Here is a 14,241-nt window from a genome sequence, read left to right as displayed (position 1 = left end):
TTGTAAACAGAGCAAATGAACAGGAGGAAATGCAATTCCAAATGCCCTCTCCTGGCCTAGTCCAACCTTTGCTGTTGATACAAACCCAACCAAGCTTTTTCTGCGGCTCATGGCTCCTAGAAATGGAACCCAACTTGGGTCAGGGATGGGAGTGGATTTGACTTGTCCTTTTGGCGTCTCCTCAGCCTGCGGAGCCCAGGCCTCTTGGAGCATCTTTGGGGCTGACGCCGCGGAGGTTCCGGGCACACGGGGCCACTCCTGCCAGGAGGCTGCCATGCCCCACATTCCCGAGGACGAGGAGCCCCCTGGAGAGCCACAGGCAGCCCAGAGCCCCGCCGGCCAAGTAAGTGCCCCCTCCTTGCCTGCAGCTAGCCTGGCCGGGGCCAAGTCAAGGGTCCTGAGCTGGGGCCACATTGCCTGGCCTGGCCTGGCCAGAGGGTCTGCTTACAGCCTGTGCAGGCTGCAGTGGGCACCTGGGGAAGGTGTGTGGCTGCAACACTGAGGAATAAATACCCAGAGTTCGTTTGAATTGGCTGAGGCCCCCATAGATGAACCTAGATGTTCATCTCCTAGATGAACCTCCTAGGCTGTGTCTGACTGAGGTTTCCTGGGAGGTCCAGCCACCCTAACTCTGCAGGCACCCTCCTAGAATGGAGAAAGACTTGGAGGAGAACCGTCAGCACAGGGGGCCTCATCATGTCACGGGTGTGATCACCAGAAAAAGACCACCTAAACTGAGTCCACTTAAAATGAAGACCAAAACTTCATAGTAAATAGTGAAAATGATTTTCAGTAAAATTGTATGGTAAGAAAGAGAAATGATGACAATAAATTAAAGGGTCTCATTGAGATTGTTTCGTACAAACAAAATTATGAAAATAAATTATTTTTAGTTATACATATAACAAAGTATAGATTATATGCTACTTTTTTAGAAGGAACAAAGAATTGGGGTGCCTGGGTAGCTCAGTCGGTTGAACCACTCTCGTGGTTCATGAGTTCGAGCTCTACGTCAGGCTCTGTGCTGACAGTTCAGAGCTCAGAGCCTAAAGTCTGCTTTGGATTCTGTGTCTCCCTCTCTCTCTGCCCCTCCCCAACTCACGCTCTCCATCTTTCTCTCTGTCTCTCAAAAATGAATACACGTTAAAAAGAAGTATAAAACAGAAGGAATAAAGAATTAATTGTGTCGATTTTGGCATTGGTGTATTTATTCTTTATAGCAACAGGATGAACCACATCCTTCACATTTTACTTTACAACACCTCTGTTAAGAGATTGTTTAAAATTTAAGGGCTTCATTCATTTTCCCAAGGACTTCTATCAATCCTTCAATATGCAAATCATTTTCTCATAAAGAACCTATCTTGCTTCATCATGATTTTTTCTTTGTTAACTGCTCTAGCTCCATCTGCTCTCTGCTGGTCCAAGACGTTGCATGTGAAGTGTTCCAACACTGTCTTCTTTGATTTCATGAACTTTGCACTTGGTTTGCCCTTGTACCACCCACATTATATCTGACGGTTGCCTGAACTGACCTCAGCCAGAAGGGACAGACATTTGTTAAGTGAGGGAAGAGAATGGATGAGTGAGCATTAATTTGGTAAGCGGGCAGACTCCGTGAACATTTTCATGTCAGGATGACATTTGTTTTTTTGCACATGATAACTGTGGGAACTCAGATAATAAATACTTAGAAAAGAATGGCTTCTTGTATCTCGCTATCCCAAACTCATGGGATTGAGATGTTGCAGAACTTGGCAGACTTGGGGAGCCCTTGAATTTCTAAATGGCAGTGAGCCAAGCCCCCATGCATTTGACCACAGGCAGCTGGCTCAGGGTTTTATTGAACCTCCCTCCCAGGAATGTCGTGGGCTTGGTGAGTGCTGCTGGTCAGTTACTTTCCATGGCTCCAGATTGCTCCTCTGCTCCTTTATGGGTGATGTCTGGTCTTCCCCAAACTGAGTGCTCTGCTGCTGTACCTTTCCAACTGCTACTCCTAACCAAGTGTGGAAAATTCCCTTAAAACACTGGTAATAGTGGGCTATAAGGTTTAGCCACCAAAAAAATTTGTTAATCTCCTAAAGTCTGAAGATTAAAGAAGGGAATGACAGCATAAAGGAAAACATCTACAACTGGAATCAAATGTGACTATTCCCTTTTCTCAGTCATGACTTTCCCAAGTTCTGTCCCCTTAGCGTCCCTTCTCCCTAGTCCTGGGCTCCTTCTTGCCATGGCCATTCTTGACCCCTTCCACTATACTAACATTGATCATGTGCTTAAGCCAGATTCTGATGCAATCTGGCTCCCAGATCCCAGCCAGCTCCTCCAAACAGCTGTCATGCCATGCTCCCCAAGAATATCAGTGTTCCTTAAAAAATTAAAACATTGTCAGGGTGCCTGGATGGCTCAGTTGGTTAAGTGTCTGACTTTGGCTCAGGTCATGATCTCACCGTTCATGAGTTTGAGCCCCGAGTCAGGCTCTGTGCTGATGGCTCAGAGCCTGGAGCCTGCCTCGGATTCTGTGCCTCCCTCTCTCTCTGCTCCTCCCCTGCTCATGCTCCATCTCTCTGTGTCTCTCAAAAATAAATAAACACTGAAATTTTTTTTTTTAAATTAAAAGATTGCCAAAGCTGCAACTCCACCATTAGTGAAGAGATCCTTTCACAGTGAGTTTAGTTTATCTTTAGCTCATTGTCTCACCTCTCTAAATAAAAGAACCTTTAAGCCTTCTCCTCAGGAGATGTAAGACAAGACAGCACAAAAGTCTGCTGGCCCTTCTGACCATCATGACTTCAAACCACACATAGGTGCAGCTCCATTGGGTTAGAGGTGAGTGTGAGTTTCTAGTCGCAGCCAAGCAGGGGGAGGGTTCCATGAACTAACCACACAGTTGAGGGGCAGAGAGGACTAGCTGAATAGCAGGAGCTCCAAATTCCAGGTCTCTACAAGTTCACTCTCCTTGTGACCTTGTACCAGAACCAGACTTCTATAACATGAGGTGGTGGGCCCCCATGGTCTCTGAAGGTGTATCAAATGCTGTGTTTCTATCTCTGTACTTGTGGGAAGTCTGTTTGTGGTACCAATAGCCTCTGCATTGCTGGAGCCAGCAGGAGAAGGACCCATGAGGACTTCAGGTGAGCTGGACTCAGGATGCCCAGGTCCTGTAATGGAGGATTATTAGCACATAGTTTAAGAATATGGACTCTGGTGTCAGACCAAGCTGGGCTCCTACACATCACAGTCAGAAGACCTTGTATGAATCTGTTAACTTTCCTGTGCCTCTGGTTCCTCATCTCTTCCCCAGGGCAAGTATCAGTGGCTGCCTCCTAGACTCTGGTCAGCCCAGTCCTTGAGTACCTTCTTTGGCCTGAGGGACCATGTGGCTGGGGCAGATTAGACCCCAGACTGAGGCTACATCAGATTTAGTATTCTTTTATTCTCTGCCCTTACTGAGAAGCACTAGGCCTCCCTGATTCTCCAGAGGCCCATGGGCATCGTCAGTGCAGAGCACCTCCCTCTTTGCACCCATCAGACAACCTACATTGGGCTTCTCAGGCAGCCACAGCCTCAAGGGAGGATCAGGCCTTATGAGCAGGGCTAGAGCCTCCAGGGGCTAGAGCCCAAGTCCCTGGGAGCAGCGGAAGCCAGGCAGCCAGGAAAGCAGGGTTGGCCAGGAGTATTTGGCTGAAATTCCCAGTACCGTGTGAATTCCCACTCTGTGAAGCAGGCAAAGAATCAGAGCATCCTTCTGAGTTTACAGTTCCCCCGGGTCCAGCCCTACTTCTGGTTCCTCAAGCCCCAGCCCCCATTTCCCATCACTGACACGAGCACTAGCTGAGGCCTTCTCACACAAAAACACAAAAGCTGTAGGCCTAGATCCTGTTTTTCTTTCTGCGCGCGCACGCGCGCGCGCACACACACACACACACACACACATTTTCTCTCTCTCTCTCACACACACACATAGACACACACACATTTACTCTCTCTCTCTCTCTCTCTCACACACACATGGACACACACACACACTCACACATCTTTGAGGTCCCTAATCAGAAACTGTAATCAAAACCTGCAAAGAAATAAAGCTTCTGGACAATGCACTCTATGAGATTGTGTCCTGAATGTGTTTTCTGGGTTAGCCCTTGAACAGGGAGGGGCTCAAAGGAATGAGCTTGTAGCCAAGAGGTTCTGGCGGGAATAAAAGCTGTCAGGACACAAGCCTGGAAACTTGAGGGACCACAGAATGACAGATCATCAGAGCTAAGAGCTAGACGTGACACTAGATCTTATCTAAGACCCTCCCAGGCAAGCAAAGTTCTGCATAGCGTGAACCCCCAGTTACCTGGAAGCTTGTTAAACCCGGATTCCTTTGCCAACCTAGGCCTGTTGAACCAGAGTCTTCTGGGGTGGGTCTGGGGAGTTTGCAGGAGTAGTTCCATAGTGGAGCTCCCCACCTCACAAGGAAGTCTGCTGTGGTTGGCCAGCTCTACTTGCTGGTCAAGCTGGAACTTGCCTCCCTGTGACTATACCTCAGTCCTGTCCTCCACACCTGCCTATAGTGGTGTGAAAACCTACAGATGCAGGAAGGCAGTTTCTGCATCTTCCCAGAGTTGCCTTTCCTCTATTTCTCCAGGCTTTGCTCTCAGAGCCTACCCAGACCCCTCCTCTGGGCACATACCAACCTGTCTCCCCCTAATCAGGGGCACCAGACCTGGCCCCAGGTCCCAGAGGCAGCAAGACCAGGACATTAATCATTTCCTGGCCTGTGACCAGCAGCCACATTAAAAACCTCACTCATTAGAACAGCATGGCTTCCTCAGAAGTGCCTTGCAAAGATGAGGGTGCAAAGAGGCTCATGTTAGCTCTAACAGCCCAATTTTCACTGGCTCTACTTTCCACCTGGACAACGCTTATCCTCTTCCAGGGGCTTCTGGAAGCCCCCAGGCATAGGCCAACGTGAGCTCATAAGCTCATAAGACCTCACATCTTTCACATCACCTGTTCCAGTATCCCCCTCCCACCACCCCCGATTCTCACCCCCATCTCCATTGTCCACAAAACCACTTAATAATAATACCAGGCACTATTTTACTGTATTAACTTATTTAACTTTCAGTCAACCTTATGAGGTAGATATTATCATCTCTATTTTACTGCTGAGGAAACTGAGGCACAGAGAAGTTAAGTATCTTCTTCCAAGATCATATAGCTCATAAGTAGCAGTCCCAAGATTTGAACCCAGGCAGCCTGGCCCCAGAGTGCATGCTCTTAGTCTTTCTCCTGCACTAAATACTAATGGCTTTGCCTCGAGGGCCCTCTGTGAGAACTCTTGGTGCCTGGTTAAAGGGAACATTGTCCTGCATTTCCAAAGCCCTTGTCTGGGACAACCAACCAGGGCCTCTGCAAATACGCTGCCATGCACACTCCAATGCACCACAGCTTGTGGTGCTTGGACTTAATTCTGCTTGCCATCTTCTCAGATGCCTGAGCCCGTGGGGCCAGGAAATACAGTTCCATGTCACACATCCTGCTGAGACACTATGCTGCCTATGCTTCTTCATTCTTTTTCAGCCATCAGACAATAAAACAGCCCACCTTGATGCACACTGACTCCTAGAAACACAGACCACCATGCTATTCCTGGCTCATGCAACACATGGAGTCACTCTACACCTCCCAGTGTGCCTACTTTGTACTGCACTTTCTGATCCTCTAGACAAACTGATGCTTAACTCTGTTATACGGCAGCATCCCGTTGACTTAAGATCACCTCAGCACTCAAGTACCCAGTGGCATCCCTGCTCCCACTTCCAATTTTTTATGAACTGAAAATTAGGTTGGAATGTGCTCTGGCCCTCACAGCAAAGGATCTGCTTGTGGAGCTCCTAAAACCTCTGACCATGAAGCTGCTGGGCCTCCTCTTTTGGCTCACAATTGGAGATCATGGTGGCTGCTGCCATGACAAATCTGGACTTCCTGTTTGTGTCAGCATAGTGAGAGACCCATCCTGGCTTTTCAGTGGGCTGGCCCAGAGTGGAGCCTGTTCAGCTGCCCTTTCAGAAAAGTACCATGCAGGCTTTCCCAAGCAGCCAGGGAGTTCTGGAAGGCACAGGAAATGCTTCCATTTCATTGGGACACAACGTGTAAGTAGTGTGGCAATGTGGAAAGAGCTGGGCTGCACAACCCTGAGCGGGACCCTGGGTGAGTTACTCATTTTGCCTCAATTTCCTTATCTGTAAGCCAAGCCTTACAGTAATAGCTGCTAACAACAACAAACCTTTAAGGAACCTTTACTATGTTCCAGGTACTGTGCTAGGTTTGTTGTATACTTTATCTCATTTAATTTTCAAAATATCTCTGTGGGGTAGGTACTATTGTTATTCCCATTTAGAGATAAAGACTTCAAGCATAGAAAAGTAATGTGTTCTTGCTAATACAGTCATTGAGCCTGAGGTCAAACCCCAGGCAGCTTGACTTTAATTACCAGAATAATCTATATAAAGTGCCATGCAAGGTTCTCAGCTCATAACAGGTGCTCAGTCCCTAATGCAGCACAAAACAGTTTTTGAAAAGTTTTTACATATATTACTGCAATTGATGCCCTAACCTCACTGTGAGGACAGTGATCAACATCCCCAGGGAACTGAAAGTTCAGAGCAGTTAGGTATTATATCCAAATGCAGGAAAAGAAACTAAACATGGGGCTCAGTTCTAGGCTAAACTCTTTACATTCATTATCTCAGATAGCCTTCATAATGCTCTATAAGTTAGCAATGACTATACCTAGTTTATAGATTAGGAAACTAAGGCTTGGAAGGTTAAGTCATTTGTCCAAAGGACATAACAAGGAAGCAGCAAGACCTGGATTCCACTGCCTCATGGCTGTAAGCGGAGGAAATGGGGCTAGAATTATTTTTTTCTTCTTCCTAGTCCAGAAAACACCCCACTTTAACTGCAACAGAGTTTGAGCACACAGGAAAGGGTAACTCTTCTCTTACACATGATAGATACCCAATAAATATGGAATCATGTTGAATTTACTCAATATAGTTGACCCTTGAACAGTGCAGGAGTTAGAGGCACCAACCCCATGCACAGCTGAAAATACATGTATAACTTTGGCTCTCCAAAAACTTAACTACTGATAGACTGCTGTGGACTGGAAGCCTTCCTGATAACATAATCAGTCATTAAGACATATTTTGTATGTTATATGTATTATATACTGTATTCTTACAATAAAGTTAGCTAGAAAAACGGAAGTGTTATTAAGAAAATCATAAGGAAGAGAGAATACTTTTACAGTATGATACTATTAAAAAAAATCCACCACTGCTGTTCTGACCCATGTTGTTCAAGAGTTAACTGTAAATGTTTATTGAATTCATTCAACAAATGTTTATTGAGCACCAAATAACCAAGACCCCACTCTCAGAGACTTCACCTCCTAGTGGAATTACAATTGAATGACAATTCCTTTCTGATCTGATTTGCTTTGTGTTCCCTTACAAGCTTCTCTGGTCAGGAATTGGGGGATCCTTGGTCTATGCTGTCCTTGGGAATATCTAGAGCTTAACAACATCCTTTACCATGTAAGGTAGATTGCCAGCTTTTCTCTTCATTTTACCCTCCCTTGGCTGTTCAGGACCTGTCTTCACTAGCCAGGAGACTGGGGTTCTCTCTACCTCCCTGGAGACCCTTCAGGAAATGTGTGCCTAAGAAAAAGCAGGCAGTGTTCTGGAAGTATTGATTGTTATAGGAGGTCAGAAGTGTATATTAAAATTATTTTGCTTTAGTTCCTACAGTGAGCAAAGAAGTAGCCTATCATTTTTTGTTTCTCTAATTCCTGTCAGACTGCATATAAATTACTTAGGATAGGGGCTGTGTCTTTTGTATGTGTATCTCCAACTCTCAGCATAGGCTCTAATATGTGGTGGGAACTCAAGGTGGGATTGATGGATGGACAGATGAGCAGGTGAATGAGCAGGTGGATGGATGGATGGATGGATGGATGGATAGGTGGATGGATAGGTGGGTGAATGGATGGATGGATGTTTTTGTGAAAGGTTGGGTGGATAATTGGCTGGCTGAATGATTAAATGCCTGAATTGAAGGGAGGAAGAAACGAAGGGAGAAACAGGAGGAAAATGAGGGAGGAGGAAAGGATAGAAGATGATAATGAATGAATGCCTGGCTGGGTGATAGATACACTCTCCACTGAGTATGACTAATAGACATTGCATGTACTTCCACACTCCTGATGTTTTTTGGCATGAGAGTGAAAACAGTGATGAAGAAGGTAGGATAATCTAGTGGTTGTTGATCCTTGGGTTCTAGGAATAGAGTGGACAATGGTAGGAAAGAGTATCCAGGGGTGCCTGGGTGGCTCAGTTGGTTAAGCGGCTGACTTCGGCTCAGGTCATGATTTCACAGTCCGTGAGTTCGAGCCCCGCGTCGGGCTCTGTGCTGACAGCTCAGAGCCTGGAGCCTGTTTCAGATTCTGTGTCTCCCTCTCTCTGACCCTCCCCCGTTCATGCTCTGTCTCTTTCTGTCTCAAAAATAAATAAACGTTAAAAAAAAAACATTAAAAAAAAAAGAGTATCCACCAAAGGCAAGCAGGCCCTGGGCACACAGTGGGATCCACAGGGTGGGCACTGAGGAGCTTTAGGGGAGCCAGGATCTGGTACTCAGTTCTTGGCAGGGAGAGCCCAATATCCAGCAGACTTCAGCAGAGGCATTTCTGCTCTCTCCCATGCTCTTAGGACTTGCTGCTAGAATAATAATTTTCTCCCAAGTCCCCAGAGTCCTTTTATCCTATCACAAGAGCACCAATTCCTCTTTGTGGCCAGGGCCCCTCTCTACAGAGACAGTCCGTGTTTGCCCTCCATGTGATGAGAAAGGGACCTAAGGATACAGCCACCACAAGGCCCAACCTCTACTACCATTCTCACCAATATCATCACTATTAATATTGCTTTATCTTGTCTAATCCTTCAAACAAGGCTGGAAAATGGGGATTATTAGCCCACATAATGTTTGAGAATATGAAACTCAGAAAAGTTAAGTAAAGTGCCCAAGGTCATCCAGGTGGGATTTCCACTAGGGCTCCCCAACTGCATTACCCTACACTGGCTTCCAGTTGGGTCCTTCTCTCCCAGGCAACCTGCCCAGGGCCCAAGTGCAGGAGCTGAACTCCCCACTCCCACCAGGGCTGGGACTGGGGCTGTTTCTTAGAGCTGCCTACCCAGGCCTAGTCATGTGATGTTGGGGAAGGGAAGATAATATTCCCGTCTATGACACAGGCCTATATTTATCTCTGCATACAAGCAGTTAGGAAACTGTTGCGCATTCCTGGGAATTTATGAGTGAAATAAACATTTAAATGTTTCTATAAGGTTTATTTAAGGAGAACAAAATGTGACCTGCTGGCTTATTATAGGGTGAGCTTGTGGGGAGACAGCCTGGGCCTCCATGCTTGGCTGATTTCAGGGAAGGGAAATGGACCCTTGGTGAGACTGGGCCTGTGGAAAGGTAAGGGGGTGCCCCTGCCATCTTTCCTCCAACTACGTGTTCAAATTTGTGCTGGCTGGAGGGCCTCCTGAAGGAAAGTGTTTGTGAAGGCGGGAGCAGCCTGGAAGAATAACAGGAGTGTCAGAGTATCATGCACACACCGGGAACCACGAGAGGTGAGACCAAAGACCAGGAGAAAAAACTATAAGAGTAGCATGGTGAAGTGGGAAGGCCAACAGGCCTAATATTTAGTCCTTTCCACTATTTGCCAGCTGCACAGCCCTGGACAAGTCCTTTCTTTCACTGGTAAAGTGGGGGCTGATGGGGAAAAAGCAGGGAGAAAGGAAATGCATCCATTGTCTATTCCATGCTCAGGGCCTTCACTTTCCTCTTTATGATTCTATGGCATTAGGAGGCATTACCATCCGCAATTTGTAGATGGATATCCTGAGATTCAGTGGCAGAATTGCTGGGAGGATGAAGTGAGGAAACACACCAGAAGTGTCTGGGATCGGGCCTCGCACTTAGAAGTCCAAGAAAGTGTCACCCCCTTCTACCCACATTTGTTCCTTTGTTGTTCATGTCTGTAACCTTGCAAAGGACATCTCTACATGGTCTCAGAGGCAGATGTTAAGAGAGGGAGTGGAGCCAAGTGAAGGTGGTCTTGGAGGTGGGCTTCTCTGGGAGTCACTGATTACTAGACCACTTGGGCTTTTGTGGTCAGATAGATGCCCAGGGAAGATGCTCTATGGCTCCATGACCAGAAGAGTGAGGCCCTCCTAATTTAACTCCAAATGATTGATCAGACTCAAAACTAAGAACAACAATCTCTTCAAAACCAAACTCCAAAGTAATTGATTCAGCCCCAAAGTTAACAATAACAGAATATAACATCTGACACTTACTGAGCATTTGCTAAGTGCCAGGTGCTTTCCATCTGGAGCTGCAGATTTAGCAAATGAAAATACAGCTATATCCATACAATTTTGGAACACACTTATACTAAAAAATTATTTGTTGTTTATTCGAAGTTCAAATATAACTGGACATCCTGTATTTTAGCTGGCAATCTTATTTCCATATCAATCTGTTTAATTTTTGTAACTACCCTGTGGGATAGTTATTTGACAGATGAGGTAACCAAGGAACAGAGAGGCGAGGTAACTTGCTCAAGGTCACACAGCTAGTAAGTGAGAACCTGTACTATGGATGAATTACTGTGGTTCCCAAGCTCAAGGCCCTTGAAGTCCTGAAGCCAGTAACTTCACTGGCAAGCTCCATATTTGGACATGCTGCACCACAAGTTTTCTTGAGGGCCTGTCTTATGTTTAGCAGCTCAGGTTGGGAGCAGGGTTGAGTATTCACACTCATCACACACACTACAACCTGGCAGAATTCACTCCAGAGGGTCTCTGGAATCTTCCCACACTTTCCTGGATTCCTGTCTCTTCAGTGACTACTGAACTGAAACAGCCCACAGGAGACTGAATGTTCCCCCACAAAAACAGTTTTTCACAGAGCTTGTTCATCCATTCTATGTACTGATTAGGGAAAGAACACTTTGATTTTATTATTGTATATTTTGCACGCACTGAAAAGAGAGAGTGAGGAGCATTCCAGGACATTCCATCAGGGGATTAGAGGATTTCTCCCTGATTGCTTTGTGCCTCCTGGTTTTTAAGCTGCTTTGAATTGCATGTGTTTGTGGTTACATGCTTGGCACTTGCCACCTATGGCTTGTTTCTGCCTTTCTATGAGCATGTCTGCCCCTACCCTCCTCTGACTGAGGGTGCATACAACCCCGTGCATGACAGCCACCTTAGGAGAGCTTTGCTGCAAGTTGTCTTCAGCCAGGAGGCAGAGAAAACTTCCACCAGAAGGCAGCTCCTTAGTGCGTTGCAGACATTTACCTCGCAGGTCAACAGTAAGGGCACCAGGCCCTGGGCACTACCTGGGGTGGGGGTGAGGGGTGCTTTCACCCACTCCTCATCCCATTGTGCTAACTGAGAAGCACTTCAGAGGTCTGCCTATTTCAATTTTCTCTTCCTGTGCTCTAGCATAGACTGTAGCACATGATAGGCATTCGGTAAGTTTGCTGGAGAGAATAAAGCATAACAATGTGTGGATGTTTATACACTGACTTCTTAGACTAGAAGGCTTTTGAAAACTTCAGTGAGCCAACCATAAAAAGAAAGGCTAGACAATCTGTACAGTAAGTAATTGGATGAAGCTGGAGGAGTAAGTTGAGGAGGGAGGGAAAGGAAGAGAGGCTTTTCATGCGGAGTGAAAAGTCAAAGGGCAGAGGAGAGGTGAGGATGGTTAAGCATTATCTCCTTCCATGTCCTTTGAGAGCTGAGAGTGAAGAATGAGGCTCTTTTTGTATTATTTTTGTCTGCTGAATAATTCTTTAAAGCAATCTTTCTCAGAGCCTGGGCCAAATGGATCACAGATTCATTTGGTTTCAGGTCAAATAGTTTAACTTCAGAGTCAAACCATGGATGGTTAGGAGAAGCATGCATTTCTCCTTATCTGCTAGGGATGTTTGTATTTATCAAATTGTCTCCCCATTTTTATAGCCTCATGTTTTTATATCTTAGATTTTATTGCTGGTTATTTCAAATTGCTTTGGGAAATAGGTAGTGTGTCAATAAAATAAAATAAATAAATGAATTGTATTCTACTTACTTAGCAGAGTGAAGGTATTAGACTCTTGGAAATGGGTATATATTATAATCCCCGCAGCACTACACAAGGTTTTTTTCAGGATGTAACATGAAGAAAGTAATGTTTGGCTCTCCCACCCCTTTTATGTAGACTTACCTCATCCTCATTAATGTCTGCTGGGAATTCATAAAAGCCCATCCCAAGAGATGGCAGAAACCATATGATATAATGAGCATGAAAATAATATTTTAGCCAAAGTGCATTTCTTCCTGTTCACCAGAGGATTCTTACAAGAAAGAAATTCTCTATATATGAAAATCATGAAAAAGGTAATTTTTAGAGCACAAACTGTTGCAGTTGAAATAAACTCCACCCAGGGAAAGAATTTCAAACATACCATAAGAAAAATCAGCGTTTCAATTGGAATTCCCATGGTAGCAGTCACCCATTGGACTGTATGGAAAGAAATCCCACCAAGGCGATGTGGGAGTTACACAAAATGAAATATATTGTACAGCTTAGTGCTTAGACTTAACCATATTGTGTTGTATACCTAAAAGTTTTCTAACGGGGTAGATCTTATAAGCATTCTTATCACAACAGCAACAACAATAACAATAATAAATAAATAAGAAGGCAAAAGGAAGAAATGTTGAGAAGTGATAGATAGACTTATGGCATAAATTGTGATAAGAGTTTCATAAGTGTATACTTATCTCTAAACTCATCAAGGTATATACATAAAATATGGATAGATTTTCATATGTCAATCATACCTTAATAAAGTGGTTTAAAAAAAAAGGTGTCATGAGTCAAGGAGGCTTTAAGCACAAACCTCCTGTGTTTCAGAAAACACAGGTTTTCAGGCTAAGAATCATGTGCCACAGGGGCAGTAACTCGGATGCTTTCAGGGCCAGTCAGGGAGTACAAATGATTGAAGCAAGCTACAGAAGCAGACCAACAGTTACTCTCTCTGCAGAAATGCAGACCCAAGATGGCTTGGTCTCTTGGTTTTTCAGGAAAAGCAGGAAATCCAGACCTTTATGGGAATTCTTCCAATTATAAATGTTGACAACTAATATAAAAATTTATAAACATTATTTAGCAAATGGCCCTCCAGGTCTCTAATTTGTACCTCAGAGAATAGCTAATTCTTTCATTGAGATCCAAGAAACCACAACAAGAAACCCTGGTAATGACATGAAGAAAAGCCTCTGGAAAAACTTCAGCCCTTCTTTCTGCTCACTGGAGGATCCATCCCCTTTCCGCCCTTTTTACTGGCTCTCCCATTTAGCTTGGCAACTGCCCCTGGTCCTGTCTGCTCCAGTTTCAGCCCATGACCTACCATTTTGATTCCCCTTTTTGACCTCAGCAGCTCTTCTGGATGCTGTTCCACTGTGTGTCATCAGGTCCCACATCATGACCCAAGATCCTCCTGCTTCCTTTCTGGCCCCTTGGAAGGCCCCAGCTTCTCTGCCTCTTGCTGGCCTCCTACCAGGGGACAAAAGGTGGGGAGAACTGAATACAGCCATTGTTCATTTTATGATAATCATGATCAATAGATATTTGTAGACCATATGACACTTATCAAAGTGCATACACATTCATCATTTCATTTTATTCACATAAACTTCTGAGACAGAGCAGGCCTTTAACCATTTTATAGTTATGGGAATTGACAGGGTAACAAGAGGACAAAGCAAGTAACCAGCTCATCACTAGCCCATCAAGCTTATACTATCTATAGAAGGAGCTATTGTTTTTTTTGGGAAACTTCTTGAGCATGTCTTACAAGAGTCTTTGACAGAATTATGGATACCTGTGTTCTCGGAGGGACTGGAGTTCTGGAGTTGTGAGGATTGGTTGGCCAGTCTTGGTTCCAGTAACAAGCATCATACTAACTCCCTGTCACTGTACATTGGCCAAATGGAGAGTAACACGGCTCCAATTTACTGGAAGCTTCTCAAAATTCCTAAGCGGTAGATGGATACTATAATAACAGGGCTTCTTCCATCATCTCAACCAATGTGCATCATGATGATCCATTCATGGATCTGCTGTCAA

The 14,241-nt window shown here is 45.0% G+C and overlaps 1 protein-coding gene and 1 long non-coding RNA gene across 14 annotated transcripts in view; one reads left to right on the top strand and one right to left on the bottom strand.

Moving 5' to 3' along the window:
- LOC122201037 overlaps nt 1-14,241 on the bottom strand; it is a 174,954-nt gene that overhangs the window by 55,966 nt on the left and 104,747 nt on the right. For both annotated transcript variants that reach the window (XR_006194048.1, XR_006194049.1), the window contains one exon: nt 13,523-13,668. This is a non-coding gene — a long non-coding RNA (uncharacterized LOC122201037). The remainder of the gene's footprint in view (nt 1-13,522; nt 13,669-14,241) is intronic.
- The window catches only part of IRAG1 (inositol 1,4,5-triphosphate receptor associated 1), a 119,910-nt gene that overhangs the window by 44,036 nt on the left and 61,633 nt on the right, over nt 1-14,241 (top strand). For 7 of the 12 annotated variants that reach the window (XM_042906908.1, XM_042906902.1, XM_042906900.1 and 4 more), the window contains exon 1: nt 131-343. In XM_042906908.1, coding sequence (XP_042762842.1) covers nt 146-343 — 198 coding nt within the window. In that variant the 5' untranslated portion in view covers nt 131-145. Of the gene's footprint in view, nt 1-130; nt 344-14,241 lie in introns of those variants that run through there. The other 5 variants (XM_042906910.1, XM_042906906.1, XM_042906905.1 and 2 more) reach the window with 2 other exon arrangements.

Source organism: Panthera leo, chromosome D1 (genome assembly GCF_018350215.1).
Source record: "Panthera leo isolate Ple1 chromosome D1, P.leo_Ple1_pat1.1, whole genome shotgun sequence".
Classification (NCBI taxonomy): domain Eukaryota; kingdom Metazoa; phylum Chordata; class Mammalia; order Carnivora; family Felidae; genus Panthera; species Panthera leo.
Note: the sequence above shows the minus strand (reverse complement) of the source record. Positions and strands in the feature narration are given on the sequence as shown.